This window comes from Balaenoptera borealis (assembly GCF_965194805.1).
Source record: "Balaenoptera borealis genome assembly, chromosome: 7".
Taxonomy (NCBI): Eukaryota; Metazoa; Chordata; class Mammalia; order Artiodactyla; family Balaenopteridae; genus Balaenoptera; species Balaenoptera borealis.
The window spans coordinates 82,255,314-82,270,333 of record NC_138864.1 but is presented as its reverse complement, the minus strand read 5'-3'; the positions used below and the strand labels follow the sequence as shown (position 1 = coordinate 82,270,333).

Genomic DNA, 15,020 nt, shown 5'->3' with positions numbered 1-15,020 from the left:
AGAATGAAAGTTTTCTCACTCCAAAGCCTGCACTCTTATTTGCTGTATAGAATACCTCTAAGAACTTTGCAAAAGTAAGCTTAGCTAATAAATAAGCTTATCTACTGAATGGAGAGTTGCTTATGGATAACACATTTTGTGGATGGCTGTCCAGGTTTGGTGTGTGTTGGAGGGGGTGGTGCAAGATCTCTAAAAGCTGCCTGGTGAGAGGTACAGAGGCAGACAATGGAGGAGACAGTGAATAAGTGTGATCCCAAGCTTCTGACACCATTCTGACCCAGCTGGTTGGAACCTGGCAGTTTGAATGGGTGGAGGGAACTGACAAAGGTCATCCCACTTGAAGGTCCAAAATGTTTAGGGCTAGCCATGCTCCTAGACATGCCCTTCATCCACTTACTAAAACTCACTCGAGTACATGGACCCGCCTCTCTTCTTGGGCTGGGTGACGTAACGTCTGCCAGATCCCCCGACCCTCTTCCAGTTGTGTCTAAATGCTGGCTTTCTTTCTAGCCACTCCTGGTGACTTTCCACCACTGGGATTTGGCCTTCCTCTTGAACTGATCATCTACAGAGCTTGGCTCTCTGCCTGCTCCCTCCAACACATTTCTCATTGGGTGGGATGAGTCACCTTTCTTTACCATTTACACAGCACCTTACACCCTAACATCCATTACTGGGCTTCTTTGTCTGCCTGAAATTGTTACTCTTTATATTTTTAACATTTACTGTTATTCAGAAGATTGCCCATTGTATTTAACTTCCATTTTACAGGTGACAAAATTGAGTCCCTATGATGTTATAAAGTACCGCAGCTAGAACCATGGTTAGAATTAACTTATTTTTCTCATCCTTTATACACATCTTTCTTTAAAGCTTAAATTCTTAATCCTCCATTGGTGTTACTTTTTTAGGGTTAACTTTATAACACACTACAAAAATAGATCTTGGAGAACTTGAAGCTTACGTTTGCCCCTAGAAACTAAACCTGATATTTACCTTATTAGTTATAGAAACTATGATCTGGTAGGGTCTTATGGGTAACCATTACCTCTTAGGAAATGAACAGAGCCCCCCAGAGTGTCAGATAGAACACCTGGGCTTGTCAAACAAGGTTGCTGCCAGTGAGCCCCACATTTGAGCTTGTACTGTTAACGAGAAGGGAGAAAGAGATGATGAAAAAGGTCTACCTGTGCTTGGTTGCCGGAGTGCAGGGGTGGGTGTGGCGAGGTCTGGTGATGTGCCGGGTGTGCATGAAGGTGGGAGTGGGAGTGATGATGTGGGTGGTTCTGCTGGTGATGGGGCTGAGCATGAGGATGGTGTGCTGGGTGCTGGTGCTGGTGCGGGTAGGGGTGATGGGCTGGCAGTGTCTGGTGCTGATGTGGGTGTGAGTGCATGTGATGGTGTGGCGTCTGGTCCTGACGGGACCCCATCATTTCCATCATGTGTCCCATGGTGTTCATATTCCCATTTGACATGGCAGCAGGGTGGTGAGTCAACGCAGCCTTCAACCTCTGAAACAGAACAAAACAAGAGGGGACAACTGAGGTCAGTCGTGTACACAATAGGGATTTTGAATCAAAATGACTCATATTTTCAATTTTATAATATTTTATGGTACTATCGTTAACATTTTTTTACTGGTAGCAGTATGACTTTTATATTAATTTCAAATTTTCATATAGATTATGGTAGGTAGAAGTATCAATGTCAGCCATGAATGTTAATTAATTCAACTGTCACGGGAAATGAGCAGGATACCCTAGATATTCTGCTAAAAGGTATTTCCTACTATCCAGTTGTTAATCATATCCTACTGACAGCCAAATGCAAGTATAAACCCAATGGAACCATTCAATATGATAATGCCACTGAACAAAGGGCCCATCTGATATGGCACTGTGTTTTATGATGAGTCATAAGAATAAAAGATTTTTGCCTCTCAAAAGATTTCTCAGACCCAAAGACGGAATAACTTCAAATTTTGGAATATAGGAACAGAACGAATGTTAAGTCTTCAAATTAGATTAGAAATCCATAACTTTTTGAGTCAATATGTAGATCTTTCCATTTGTTACTATGATACTTCTCACAGTCCCTTTAATAATCTAATTTTCTCACATAATAACGTTCTTCTGACTTTGGGAAGGAAATGAGGAAAGTAGAAGAATGTGGACCACTGCACTCCTACAGCTTCTTTGATGACCACACCACAGGCCAGGTACATCCAACACAAAAGCATCATCCATCAATAAGCAAACAGACATGCATACAAATAACTTCTCCCTGAATCTGATCTCTAAGCAGGGCTCAGCAAGCTTTTCTATAAAAAGTCAGATAGTAAATATTTTCCTCATTGCATGCCTTAAGGTCTCTCACAACTACTCAACTCAGCCCTTTCAGCACAAAAACAGCTGTATACAGTATGTAAACAAATGACATGACTATGCTGTGTTCCAATACAACTTTACTTAGGGACAGGATATCTGAATTTCATATAACTTTCACATGACACGAAATGCTATTCTACTTTTGATATTTTTCCATCATTTTAAAATGTAAAAACCATTTTTAGCTCCTGTGCTTTGCAAAATTAGGCAGTGGGCCAGATTTAAAGAGTCTGGGCCAGATTTAAAGAATCAGTTGGCAGGGAAGACCTTCAAGATGGTGGAGGAGTAAGACGTGGAAATCACCGTCCTCCCCACAAATATCAAAAATACATCTACATGTGGCACAGCTCCTACAGAACACCTACTGAACGCCGGCGGAAGACCTCAGACTTCCCAAAAGAACAGACGGCAGAGGGCGACTTACATGCAGAGGTGGAGCCAAATCCAAAGCAGAACCCCGGGAGCTGTGTGAACAAAGAAGAGAAAGGGAAATCTCTCCCAGCAGCCTCGGGAGAGTGGATTAAATCTCCACAGTCAACTTGATGTACTCTGCATCTGTGGAATACCTGAATAGACAACTAATCATCCCAAAACGGAGGCGGTGGACTTTGGGAGCAGCTGTAGACTTGGGGTTTGCTTTCTGCGTCTAATTTGTTTCTAGCTTTATGTTTATCTTAGTTTAGTATTTAGAACTTATTATCATTGGTAGATTTGTTTATTGATTTGGTTGCTCTCTTCCTTTTTTTATATATATATATATATATTTTTTTTTTTCCCCTTTTTCTCTTTTTGTGAGTGTGTATCTGTATGCTTCTTTGTGTGATTTTGTCTGTGTAGCTTTGCTTTTACCATTTGTCCTAGGGTTCTGTCTGTCCTTTTTTTTTTTTTTTTTTAGTATAGTTTTTAGCACTTGTTATCATTGGTGGATTTGTTTATTGCTTTGGTTGCTCTCTTCTTTTTTTTTTAATTACTTTTTAATTTTTTAATTTTAATAATTTATTTTTTTTATTTTAATAACTTTATTTACTTTATTTTGTTTTTCTTTCTTTCTTTTTTTTTCTTTTCTCCCCCTTCTTCTGAGCCATGTGGCTGACAGGGTCTTGGTGCTCTGGCCAGATGTCAGGCCTGAGCCTCTGAGGTGGAGAGCCGAGTACAGGACATTGGTCCACCAGAGACCTCCCAGCCCCTCGTAATATCAATCGACGAGAGCTCTCCCAGAGACCTCTGTCTCAACGCTAAGCCCAGCTCCACTCAATGACCAACAAGCTCCAGTGCTGGACACCGCATGCCAAACAACTAGCAAGACAGGAACACAACCCTATCCATTAGCACAGAGGCTGCCTAAAATCATAATAAGTTCACAGACATCCTAAAACACACCACTGGACATGGTCCAGCCCACCAGAAAGACAAGATCCCGCCTCATCCACCAGAACACCGGCACCAGTCCCCTCCACCAGGAAGCCTAAACAACACACTGAACCAACCTTACTCACTGGGGGCAGACATCAAAAACAATGGGAACTATGAACCTGCAGCCTGTGAAAAGGAGACCCCAAACACAGTAAGTTAAGCAAAATGAGAAGATAGAGAAATACACAGAAGATGAAAGAGCAAGGTAAAAACCCACCAGACCAAACAAGTGAAGAGGAAATAGGCAGTCTACCTGAAAAAGAATTCAGAGTAATGATAGTAAAGATGATCCAAAATCTTGGAATTAGAATGGAGAAAATACAAGAAACGTTTAACAAGGACCTAGAAGAACTAAAGAGCAAACAAACAATGATGAACAACACAATAAATGAAATTTAAAAATTTCTAGAAGGAATCAATAGCAGAATAACTGACGCAGAAGAATGGATAAGTGACCTGGAAGATAAAATAGTGGAAATAACTGCCCCAGAGCAGAATAAAGAAAAAAGAATGAAAAGAATTGAGGACAGTCTCAGAGACCTCTGGGACAACATTAAATGCACCAACATTCGAATTATAGGGGTCCCAGAAGAAGAGAAAAAGAAAGGGACTGAGAAAATATTTGAACAGATTATAGTTGAAAACTTCTCTAATATGGGAAAGGAAATAGTCAATCAAGTCCAGGAAGCACAGAGAGTCCCATACAGGATAAATCCAAGGAGAAACATGCCAAGACACGTATTAATCAAACTATCAAAAATTAAATACAAAGAAAAAATATTAAAAGCAGCAAGGGAAAAGAAACAAATAACATACAAGGGAACCCCCATAAGGTTAACAGCTTATTAACTGTTATTTTTCAGCAGAAACTCTGCAATCCAGAAGGGCGTGGCAGGACATATTTACAGGGATGAAAGGGAAAAACCTACAACCAAGATTACTCTACCCAGCAAGGATCTCATTCAGATTCGATGGAGAAATTAAAACCTTTACAGACAAGCAAAAGCTAAGAGAATTCAGCACCACCAAACCAGCTCTACAACAAATGTTAAAGGAACTTCTCTAGGCAGAAAACAAAAGAGAAGGAAAAGACCTACAATAACAAACCCAAAACAATTAAGAAAATGGGAATAGGGACATACATATCAATAATTACCTTAAATGTAAATGGATTAAATGCTCCAACCAAAAGACATAGACTGGCTGAATGGATACAAAAACAAGACCCACATATATGCTGTCTACCAGAGACCCACTTCAGACCTAGGGATACATACAGACTGAAAGTGAGGGGATGGAAGAAGATATTCCATGCAAATGGAAATCAAAAGAAAGCTGGAATAGCAATTCTCATATCAGACAAACTAGACTTTAAAATAAAGACAATTACAAGAGACAAAGAAGGACACTACATAATGATCAAGGGATCAATCCAAGAAGAAGATATAACAATTGTAAATATTTATGCACCCAACATAGGAGCACCTCAATACAGAAGGCAAATGCTTACAGCCATAAAAGGGGAAATCGACAGTAACACAATAATTGTGGGGGACTTTAACACCACACTTTCACCAATGGACAGATCATCCAAAATGAAAATAAATAAGGAAACACAAGCTTTAAATGATACATTAAACAAGATGGACTTAATTGATATTTATAGGACATTCCATCCAAAAACAACAGAATACAATTTCTTCTCAAGTGCTCATGGAACATTCTCCAGGATAGATCATATCTTGGGTAACAAATCAAGTCTTGGTAAATTTAAGAAAATTGAAATCGTATCAAGTATCTTTTCCAACCACAACGCTATAATACTAGATATCAATCACAGGAAAAAAACTGTAAAAAATTCAAACACATGGAGGCTAAACAATACACTATTAAATAACCAAGAGATCACTGAAGAAATCAAAGAGGAAATAAAAAAATACCTAGAAACAAATGATAATGAAAATACAACAACCCAAAACCTATGGGATGCAGCAAAAGCAGTTCTAAGAGGGAAGTTTATACCAGTACAATCCTACCTCAAGAAACAAGAAACATCTCAAACAAACAACCTAAACTTACACCTAAAGCAATTAGAGAAAGAAGAACAAAAAAACCCCAAAGTTAGCAGAAGGAAAGAAATCATAAAGATCAGATCAGAAATAAATGAAAAAGAAATGAGGGAAACGATAGCAAAGATCCATGAAACTAAAAGCTGGTTCTTTGAAAAGATAAACAAAATTGATAAACCATTAGCCAGACTCATCAAGAAAAAAAGGGGAAAGACTCAAATCAATAGAATTAGAAATGAAAAAGGAGAAGAAACAACTGACCCTACAGAAATACAAAGCATCATGAGAGATTACTACAAGCAACTATATGCCAATAAAATGGACAACCTGGAACAAATGGACAAATTCTTAGAGAAGCACAACCTTCCAAGACTGAACCAGGAAGAAATAGAAAATATAAACAGACCAATCACAAGCACTGAAATTGAAACGGTGATTAAAAATCTTCCAACAAACAAAAGCCCAGGACCAGATGGCTTCAAAGGTGAATTCTATCAGACATTTAGAGAAGAACTAACACCTATCCTTCTCAAACTCTTCCAAAATATAGCAGAGGGAGGAACACTCCAATACTCATTCTACAAGGCCACCATCACTCTGATACCAAAACCAGACAAAGATGTCACAAAGAAAGAAAACTACAGGCCAATATCACTGATGAACACAGATGCAAAAATCCTCAACAAAATACTATCAAACAGAATCCAGCAGCACATTAAAAGGATCATACACCATGATCAAGTGGGGTTTATCCCAGGAATGCAAGCATTCTTCAATATACACAAATCAATCAATGTGATATACCATATTAACAAATTGAAGGAGAAAAAGCATATGATCATCTCAATAGATGGAGAAAAAGCTTTTGACAAAATTCAACACCCATTTATGATAGAAACTCTCCAGAAAGTAGGCATAGAGGGAACTTACCTCAACATAATAAAGGCCATATATGACAAACCCACAGCCAACATCGTTCTCAATGGTGAAAAACTGAAATCATTTCCACTAAGATCAGGAACAGGACAAGATTGCTCACTCTCACCACTATTATTCAACATAGTTTTGGAAGTTTTAGCCACAGCAATCAGAGAACAAAAAGAAATAAAAGGAATCCAAATAGGAAAAGAAGTAAAACTGTCACTGTTTGCAGATGACATGATACTATACCTAGAGAATCCTAAAGATGCCACCAGAAAACTACTAGAGCTAATCAATGAATTTGGTAAAGTAGCAGGATACAAAATTAATGCACAGAAATCTCTTGCATTCGTATACACTAATGATGAAAAGTCTGAAAGAGAAATTAAGGAAACACTCCCATTTACCACTGCAACAAAAAGAATAAAATACCTAGGAATAAGCCTACCTAAGTAGACAAAAGACCTGTATGCAGAAAACTATAAGACATTGATAAAAGCAATTAAAGAGATGCAAACAGATGGAGAGAAATACCATGTTCTTGGATTGCAAGAATCAACATTGTGAAAATGACTGTACTACCCAAAGCAATCAACAGATTCAATGCAATCCCTATCAAACTACCAAAGGCATTTTTCACAGAACTAGAACAAAAAATTTCACAATTTGTATGGAAACACAAAAGACCCCAAATAGCCAAAGCAATCTTGAGAAAGAAAAACGGAGCTGGAGGAATCAGGCTCCCTGAATTCAGACTATACTACAAAGATACAGTAATCAAGACAGTATGGTACTGGCACAAAAACAGAAATATAGCTCAGTGGAAAAGGATAGAAAGCCCAGAGATAAACCCATGCACATATGGTCACCTTATCTTTGATAAAGGAGGCAAGAATATACAATGGAGAAAAGACAGCTTCTTCAATAAGTGGTGTTGGGAAAACCAGACAGCTACCTGTAAAACGATGAAAGTAGAACACTCCCTAACACCATACACAAAAATAAACTCAAAATGGATTAAAGGCCTAAATATAAGGCCAGACACTATAAAACTCTTAGAGGAAAAGATAGGCAGAACACTCTATGACATAAATCACAGAAAGATCCTTCTTGATCCACCTCCTAGAGAAATGGAATTAAAAACAAAAATAAACAAATGGGACCTAATGAAACTTAAAAGCTTTTGCACAACAAAGGAAACCATAAACCATAAAATGAAAAGGCAACCCTCAGAATGGGAGAAAATATTTGCAAACGAAGCAACTGACAAAGGATTAATCTCCAAAATATACAAGCAGCTCATGCAGCTCAATATCAAAAAAACAAACCACCCAATCCAAAAATGGGCAGAAGACCTAAATAGACATTTCTCCAAAGAAGATATACAGATTGCCAACAAACACATGAAAGGATGCTCAACATCATTAATCATTAGAGAAATGCAAATCAAAACTACAATGAGGTATCACCTCACACAAGTCAGAATGGCCATCATCAAAAAGTCTACAAACAATAAATGCTGGAGAGGGTGTGGAGAAAAGGGAACCCTCTTGCACTGCTGGTGGGAATGTAAATTGATACAGCCACCATGGAGAACAGTATGGAGGTTCCTTAAAAAAGTAAAAACAGAACTACCATACGACCCAGCAATCCCACTACTGGGCATATACCCTGAGAAAACCATCATTCAAAAAGAGTCATGTACCACAATGTTCATTGCAGCTCTATTTACAGTAGGCAGGACATGGAAGCAACCTAAGTGTCCACTGACAGATGAATGGATAAAGAAGATGTGGCACATATATACAATGGAATATTACTCAGCCATAAAAAGAAATGAAATTGAGTTATTTGTAGTGAGGTGGAAGGACTTAGAGTCTGTCATACAGAGTGAAGTTAAGTCAGAAAGAGAAAAATACCGTATGCTAACACATATATAGGGAATCTAAAAAAAAAAGGTTGTGAAAAACCTAGGGGCAACACAGGAATAAATATGCAGATGTAGAGAATGGACTTGAGGACATGGGGAGGGGGAAGGGTAAGCCGGGACGAAGTGAGAGAGTGGCATGGACATATATACACTACCAAATGTAAAATAGATAGCTAGTGGGAAGCAGCCGCATAGCACAGGGAGATGAGCTCGGTGCTTTGTGACCACCTAGAGGGGTGCGATAGGGAGGGTGGGAGGGAAGGAGACGCAAGAGGGAAGAGATATGGGGATATATGTATATGTATAGCTGATTCACTTTGTTATAGAGCAGAAACTAACACACCATTGTAAAGCAATTATACTCCAATAAAGATGTTAAAAAAAAAAATCAGTTGGCAATCAACTTGGTCGCAGTTTCTTCAAAATTGTTTTTTCTTGTACACAGACAATTATCATCATATCCTGAGGGGCACAATGTACTAAGTACTGTATAATGCAGTTACCCCTTGGAAATGTATCTTCTGCAGAGATGATATTCTAGTTGGCAAGTTTACATTGGCTACATAAAATATTTACTAGGGGACTCAAAGTTCTCTCCTGATTTGCATTCTTTTCTGATTGATGATGGTGGTGTGTAATCACTGTGAAATGGGAGAGTTGTATTTAAATGATGATCAAAGCAACCATGTGCCAGCCCTGTACAATATTAATGATTCTCAGCTGGTCAGAGTAAACTATTGATAAGTACCAATTCAATTCGTCAAAATCTTTAGTCAAATATAAACAGCCTTCACTTGTTAAAAAAAGGGGGGGCAGTTTGACAGACTATATGTTAATATCTGATAATCATTTAATACATTTCCTGTGTCCTGATGCAGTAACCACTGAGCCCACTTGCCACCTCTTTCATGAGCAACATGTACCACACAGAAGCTACTGATCTGCATCTGTATCATCCTGAAAAAGTTAAGCTTCCTGAATCCCTGGGAATGATTAGATGCTGTATATTGTGTTTATTACTAAACACAAAAGTGAACAGATACTCCTCATCTACAATTTTTAGAAATGATTTCACTGTTTTTATAAAAATGCTCATTATAAAAAATTTAAGCAACCCTTAAAAGTACAATGAAGTCAGCAACCAATGAACCAAATGCATTGTTTGTTTGGTGGGTGAACAGTATTCCAGACAGCTCTCTCTGTGCATATGTAGAGACAGAAGAACAAGTAGAATAATTTTATAACAATGGGATCATAATAGCACGTGGTTTAAAAAAATTCTTATTTGAATAGAACATAAACAAAAGAAGCGAACATTGGATGAATTGCTGGACTTCAGATACACGTTTCTTTACTCCAAGAAAAGTTTCTAAGTGACATCTCCAAACTTAAAAGTGAAGAAAATTATGAAAAAATATATTGAGATCATTATTTTTAAACTGACATAGCAAATACTGTTGATGGATTTTGAGACTATTCTTTATAATTTCATTATTATAAAAATATACAGCTGCATAGTAAAAAAACAAAAAACAAAAAACTACTACAAGAATATGTGGTGAGAAAGTAAAAACTACCTGCTTACCTTCTTCCTTCTAAGCCCCATTCCTCAGATATAACCACCAAGTATCCACAGACGTATCCTTAACGTTTATCAGAATACGTTTGTGCAAGCCCTTTTTATGATATATCGTTTTGTATCTTGCTTTTTTTCACTTCAACAATACATATCTTTGACACCTTGCCATATCAGTAAAAACAGCTAATAATAACTGCTGGCATCAACTGAGCACTCACTACGTGCCACTCCTCATTCTGTGTTTGACAAGTATTAACTCACCTAATCTTCAGAACAACCCTGCAAGGCACAAAGAGAGACTAAGCCACGTGCCCAAGCTCTTGCCGCTGGAGAGGGGTGGAGGTGAGTTACCTCCACAGCCTGTTCTCTTCGCCAGCAGAGAAAGAGCTGAAAGGCTTGTCATGCACACTTTGCCAAAACAGGAATAAACTGTGTTATACCACCTCCCCATAATCGAAAGGAAAGGCAGAAAGAAGAGCAGGGCCCAGAAAAAAATGACAAGATGCCATTGCTGCACAGTCCAGCACACAAGTGGAGACCCAGATACACTCGTTCCAAAGCTTGGCAGAGGGAAGGGTGGGTGGTGAGAACTTCCAGGCAGCTCAACTGCAGCAAAGGACCATCCAGAGCTTAGCACGATCACCTCTCGTTACATTTATGAAGATGGGTACTTATATTTCCCCCGCCCCAACACAGATCTGATAAGGTCCAGGTATCTGTTCTCCCTAGCCCTACTTCCTAACTTTCAGATATATTACCGTTCTATGTCTTTCCAATGTTCAGAGGATGAAGGTCAAGCCCTTAATATAGTATATGCATAGGCACTGAGGAGTGTGGCCCGGCCTTCCCATCAACTCTTTGCATTTGATCATCTTCTTGCCTGGCATGATCTTTCCTTTTCCTCAGACATTCTAGAGCTCTCAGCCGCAGGATCCTCCTTAGTAAAATTCTCCCTGGTCTCCTGGTCTAAATCAATTCCTGTTGTTACATGGACCCAGTAGAACCATATTCCTCTTTTTAAAATTCAGTTTGTAGTTACGATTTTTAGTATGATCATTCAATTAATACCCACCAACCATCCCAGATTATAAGCTTCATGACAGCAGGAACCATGTTGGATTCTGCTCAGTATTAAATTCTAAGCTTTAGCACAGAGCCTGGTACATATTGGGCACTGAATTCATATTTCTGGAATGAATGAAACTTTCTGAGGTTTAGGATGCGAATGTAGCATTTTCATCTTGGATCACTGCAGGTGGTATTCATATGAAAGGACAATTTTATCAGACAACCAACATTAGCAGAATGACTTCAGAAGTCATACAGGTAGGTGGACTACAAAAATACTGTCAAAAGAGATCCCCGCTCCACACCCTGCCTGCCCTCTAAAAATGATAACAGAAGGGACTTCCCTGGTGGTCCAGTGGTAAAGAATCTGCCTTACAATGCAGGGGATGCAGGTTTGATCCCTAGTCGGGGAACTAGGATCCCACGTGTGGCGGGGCAACTAAGCCCGCATGCCACAACTACGGTGCTTGCACGCCTCAACTAGAGCCTGCGAGCTGCAAACTACAGAGCCCACGTGCTCTGGTGCCTGAGCGCCACAACTACAGAGCCCATGCACCCTGGAGCTGAGCGCCACAACTAGAGAAGAGAAAACCCGCACGCCACAACTAGAAAGAAGCCCACGCACCACGACGAGGAGCCCGCACGCCGCAACAAAAGGCATGCCTCAACTAAGATCCCGCATGCTGCAACTAAGACACCACACAGCCAAAAATAAATAAATAAATAAAAAATAAAAATCTAAAAAAATGATAACAGAAAAAAAGGAGACACAAATAAACAAAAGGAATGCACATTAACTTCATCTTGATACATTTTCCCTGAAAGAGTAGCATGGAAAATTGAAAAGCTGTTTAGCAGTGGGTCACTATGTTATCCCTTCAATGCTACAAACAACTTTTCCATCTTTAATTAGGAGCAAATTGAGCCTGACAAATAAATACTATGCACCAGATCTTCATCTCTCAAATAATTAGCTTGTACTGTTAAGGGAAATTACTTGATTGCCTCAAGTCTGTTCTTGCAGGTTTCATGCCAAGACAATAATACTAATAAGCCTTATAACATTCCATTTAACTGTTCGTTCAACAAATATTTATTGGGCACTAATGTTAGGCACATTATTATTTGCCCACTACCCAAAGGAAATGGGAGATACATAAAACCAAAGCCTTTTTGAAGTACTGGAAAGAAAACACACACACCCGAGTGTGGAAATGAAGACTTTTAAGCACCCCTTAGAGAATCTTAGGCCTGTGGGTTGAGTCCACCCCCAAAGCACCAGCCTACCCCATCTTTGAAAGGAAGGCAGTGAAGAGAAATGATTATCGAGCTGCTTTGCATATGCCACATTTAATATTCTCCATGTCATTTCTAAACAGTTTGGGGCACTTCTAAAAGTCCTAAAGAGACTGCTGTTTCCCTGTATCCTGGTGCCAACAAGAGTCATCACCCTATAAATCATTAAAGCATACCAAATAAAGATATTTGTACCCCACTCTCTTAGGGATGATAAATGACCAGCAAATGAGTCCAAGCTGTATTTTGCAGAATGATTTTTCTTTTTGAAGCCGAACTGTGTCTTATTTTAAATAACATTCTACACAATGCCAAGAAAAGGCAAGGGAGAGAGAGGGAAATTAATGAACAAATAAACATATATTTTTCAGCTATAAAAACCAGGGCTGTTACTGAGGTGCAACTGCAAGAAAGAAAAAATGATTCTGTTTACTTTCTCTCATCCTCTACCACATCCATTTATTTGAGAGAGCAAATCAGGAGAGACAGCGAGAAGCCTGACACAGCTGGTTTCAGTCAATAGGGGTCATTTTCATTCGGTCTGTGTATTTTATCAGCTCCTTGTTCACTGTTCCCAATGGGAGGATGGGCCTGCTGCCCAGGCTCTGAGTTCTGGTAAGAAACCAGCTATCTACCTCATCCCATACCATGCACGACCGCTGCCATGGTGGCCCCGTCCCAGCCCCTCTTTACTCTCCAACTTAGCACAGTTTTGCATCACAGCATGTCCTGTGAGGCCCAGGTACACTCAAACGTCATTACCTCCACGTGGGTGCATGCATGTGGCCTGCGTGAGCACACACGCACGACACACCCACCCACACCCACCCCAGGCAATTTATCTCCCATTAACAACTCACTCTTGCCAGTTAGAAACATTTGTGGAACTGTAAAAACATTTCTTCTCCATTTTCAGCTCGGCCGATTGCTTATGCTTTACAGACTCTGAAAGCCAAACCGAATTAAACAAATATTTGAAATTCAGTTGGATGGGGGGTGGGGATGGTTGAAGCATTCTTTCTAGAAAGGTTTTAATTAAAAACGGCTCTTGGGTTTTGTTCCAGAAAAGAATGTGATAACATCAAAATGTAGTGTTGCTGAGTTGACCACAAGTAAGAGACTATATGAAAATAAGATAAAATCCATCTTCATATTTCCTTTCGAATACAAAACAATTGCCGTCAGTGATCACCCCAAGGTATTTCTGTATTTCTGTAAATGTAATTTCTTCTTTCTTTCTCCTTCCCAACACAGTTGATCAGCTGAGGTGGTAACACAGGCTCCTGAATGGTCCAAATGGTCAATGGTGTGACACCTCCAGAAGCCTTCACTGGAGGAGTGCTTGCAATATCGATGATTACTGACTTGCTCTAGGCATCAAGGATTTCTGAAATTAAGTCTCTGAATTCACGAAAAATAACTGTTATTTACCCACTGAATTTTATGACACTATGTCGCCAGTTGGATCCCAAAATGCTTCCCAAAGTTGGAGAGAGGTAGGGATGAGACGGTGCCATGGGATAGTTACACAAACTTTGAACTTCACTTAGCCAAGGCAGAAATAGTTTTAATGCCCAGAGTCACATCCTGGCTTCAGGATGTCTGTTGAGAATGATTGTATAACTCTGACAGCAGAGTGGATCTTAAAATCCACATTTATTTCAGAATCATTGTTAAGAAAATTAATTAAAATCACACCCGGCTTAATCACTTGGAATAAAATATGCTCCTTTCAAAACTTGTATAATGTAACTCAGCTCTGATGGTTTCACAGTTTAAGTATTCTTCTGCTTTAGATTTTGGTTTGGTAGTAAAATTTCAAATAAGGCTACCAGGTTGGCAGAAGAGATTACCAGGGAAAGGGGAGGATCCTATAGGGTCTGGGGGGAAAACTATTCATACTCTTTGTCATGTTGTCATTAAAAAGTATTAACTCTGAAGATATTAGAAATGATGTAATTATTAAAAAACACAAAGGAATTGTATTATACATCAATACTCTAGTCCACTGGAAAATGATGCAAGGAAATCTCACAAATAAGGATGGTACCTCAGAAAAGTGGAACTTCAGCAATTCTAAAGTAATCAAGGAAAATAATTCAGTGTTTGATTTCACTCTCTCATTGTCCACTTGCTGGTATAACTTCTAAAGTGAGGTAAAGCAGACCTAAGCGCTAGGTGACATGTTAAACTTCGGTGGTTAAGAAAGCCAAACAAACCCCAGAGACAAATCTTAAGCAATTTCCCTGCCACCCTTTTTATATTAATGTCTAAATCATATAGTAATTACAGTTCTGCAAGAGTGAGCCTTCAATTTATTCTTAAGTGAAGAAATTAATGAACGCACATTTATAGAA

General features: G+C 39.1%; 1 protein-coding gene across 10 annotated transcripts in view; it reads right to left on the bottom strand.

The window, feature by feature from the left end:
• Positions 1-15,020, bottom strand: part of CREB5 (cAMP responsive element binding protein 5) — a 409,001-nt gene that overhangs the window by 19,453 nt on the left and 374,528 nt on the right. For all 10 annotated transcript variants that reach the window (XM_082397957.1, XM_082397963.1, XM_082397958.1 and 7 more), the window contains one exon: positions 1,188-1,511. In XM_082397957.1, the coding sequence (XP_082254083.1) occupies positions 1,188-1,511 (324 nt within the window). The remainder of the gene's footprint in view (positions 1-1,187; positions 1,512-15,020) is intronic.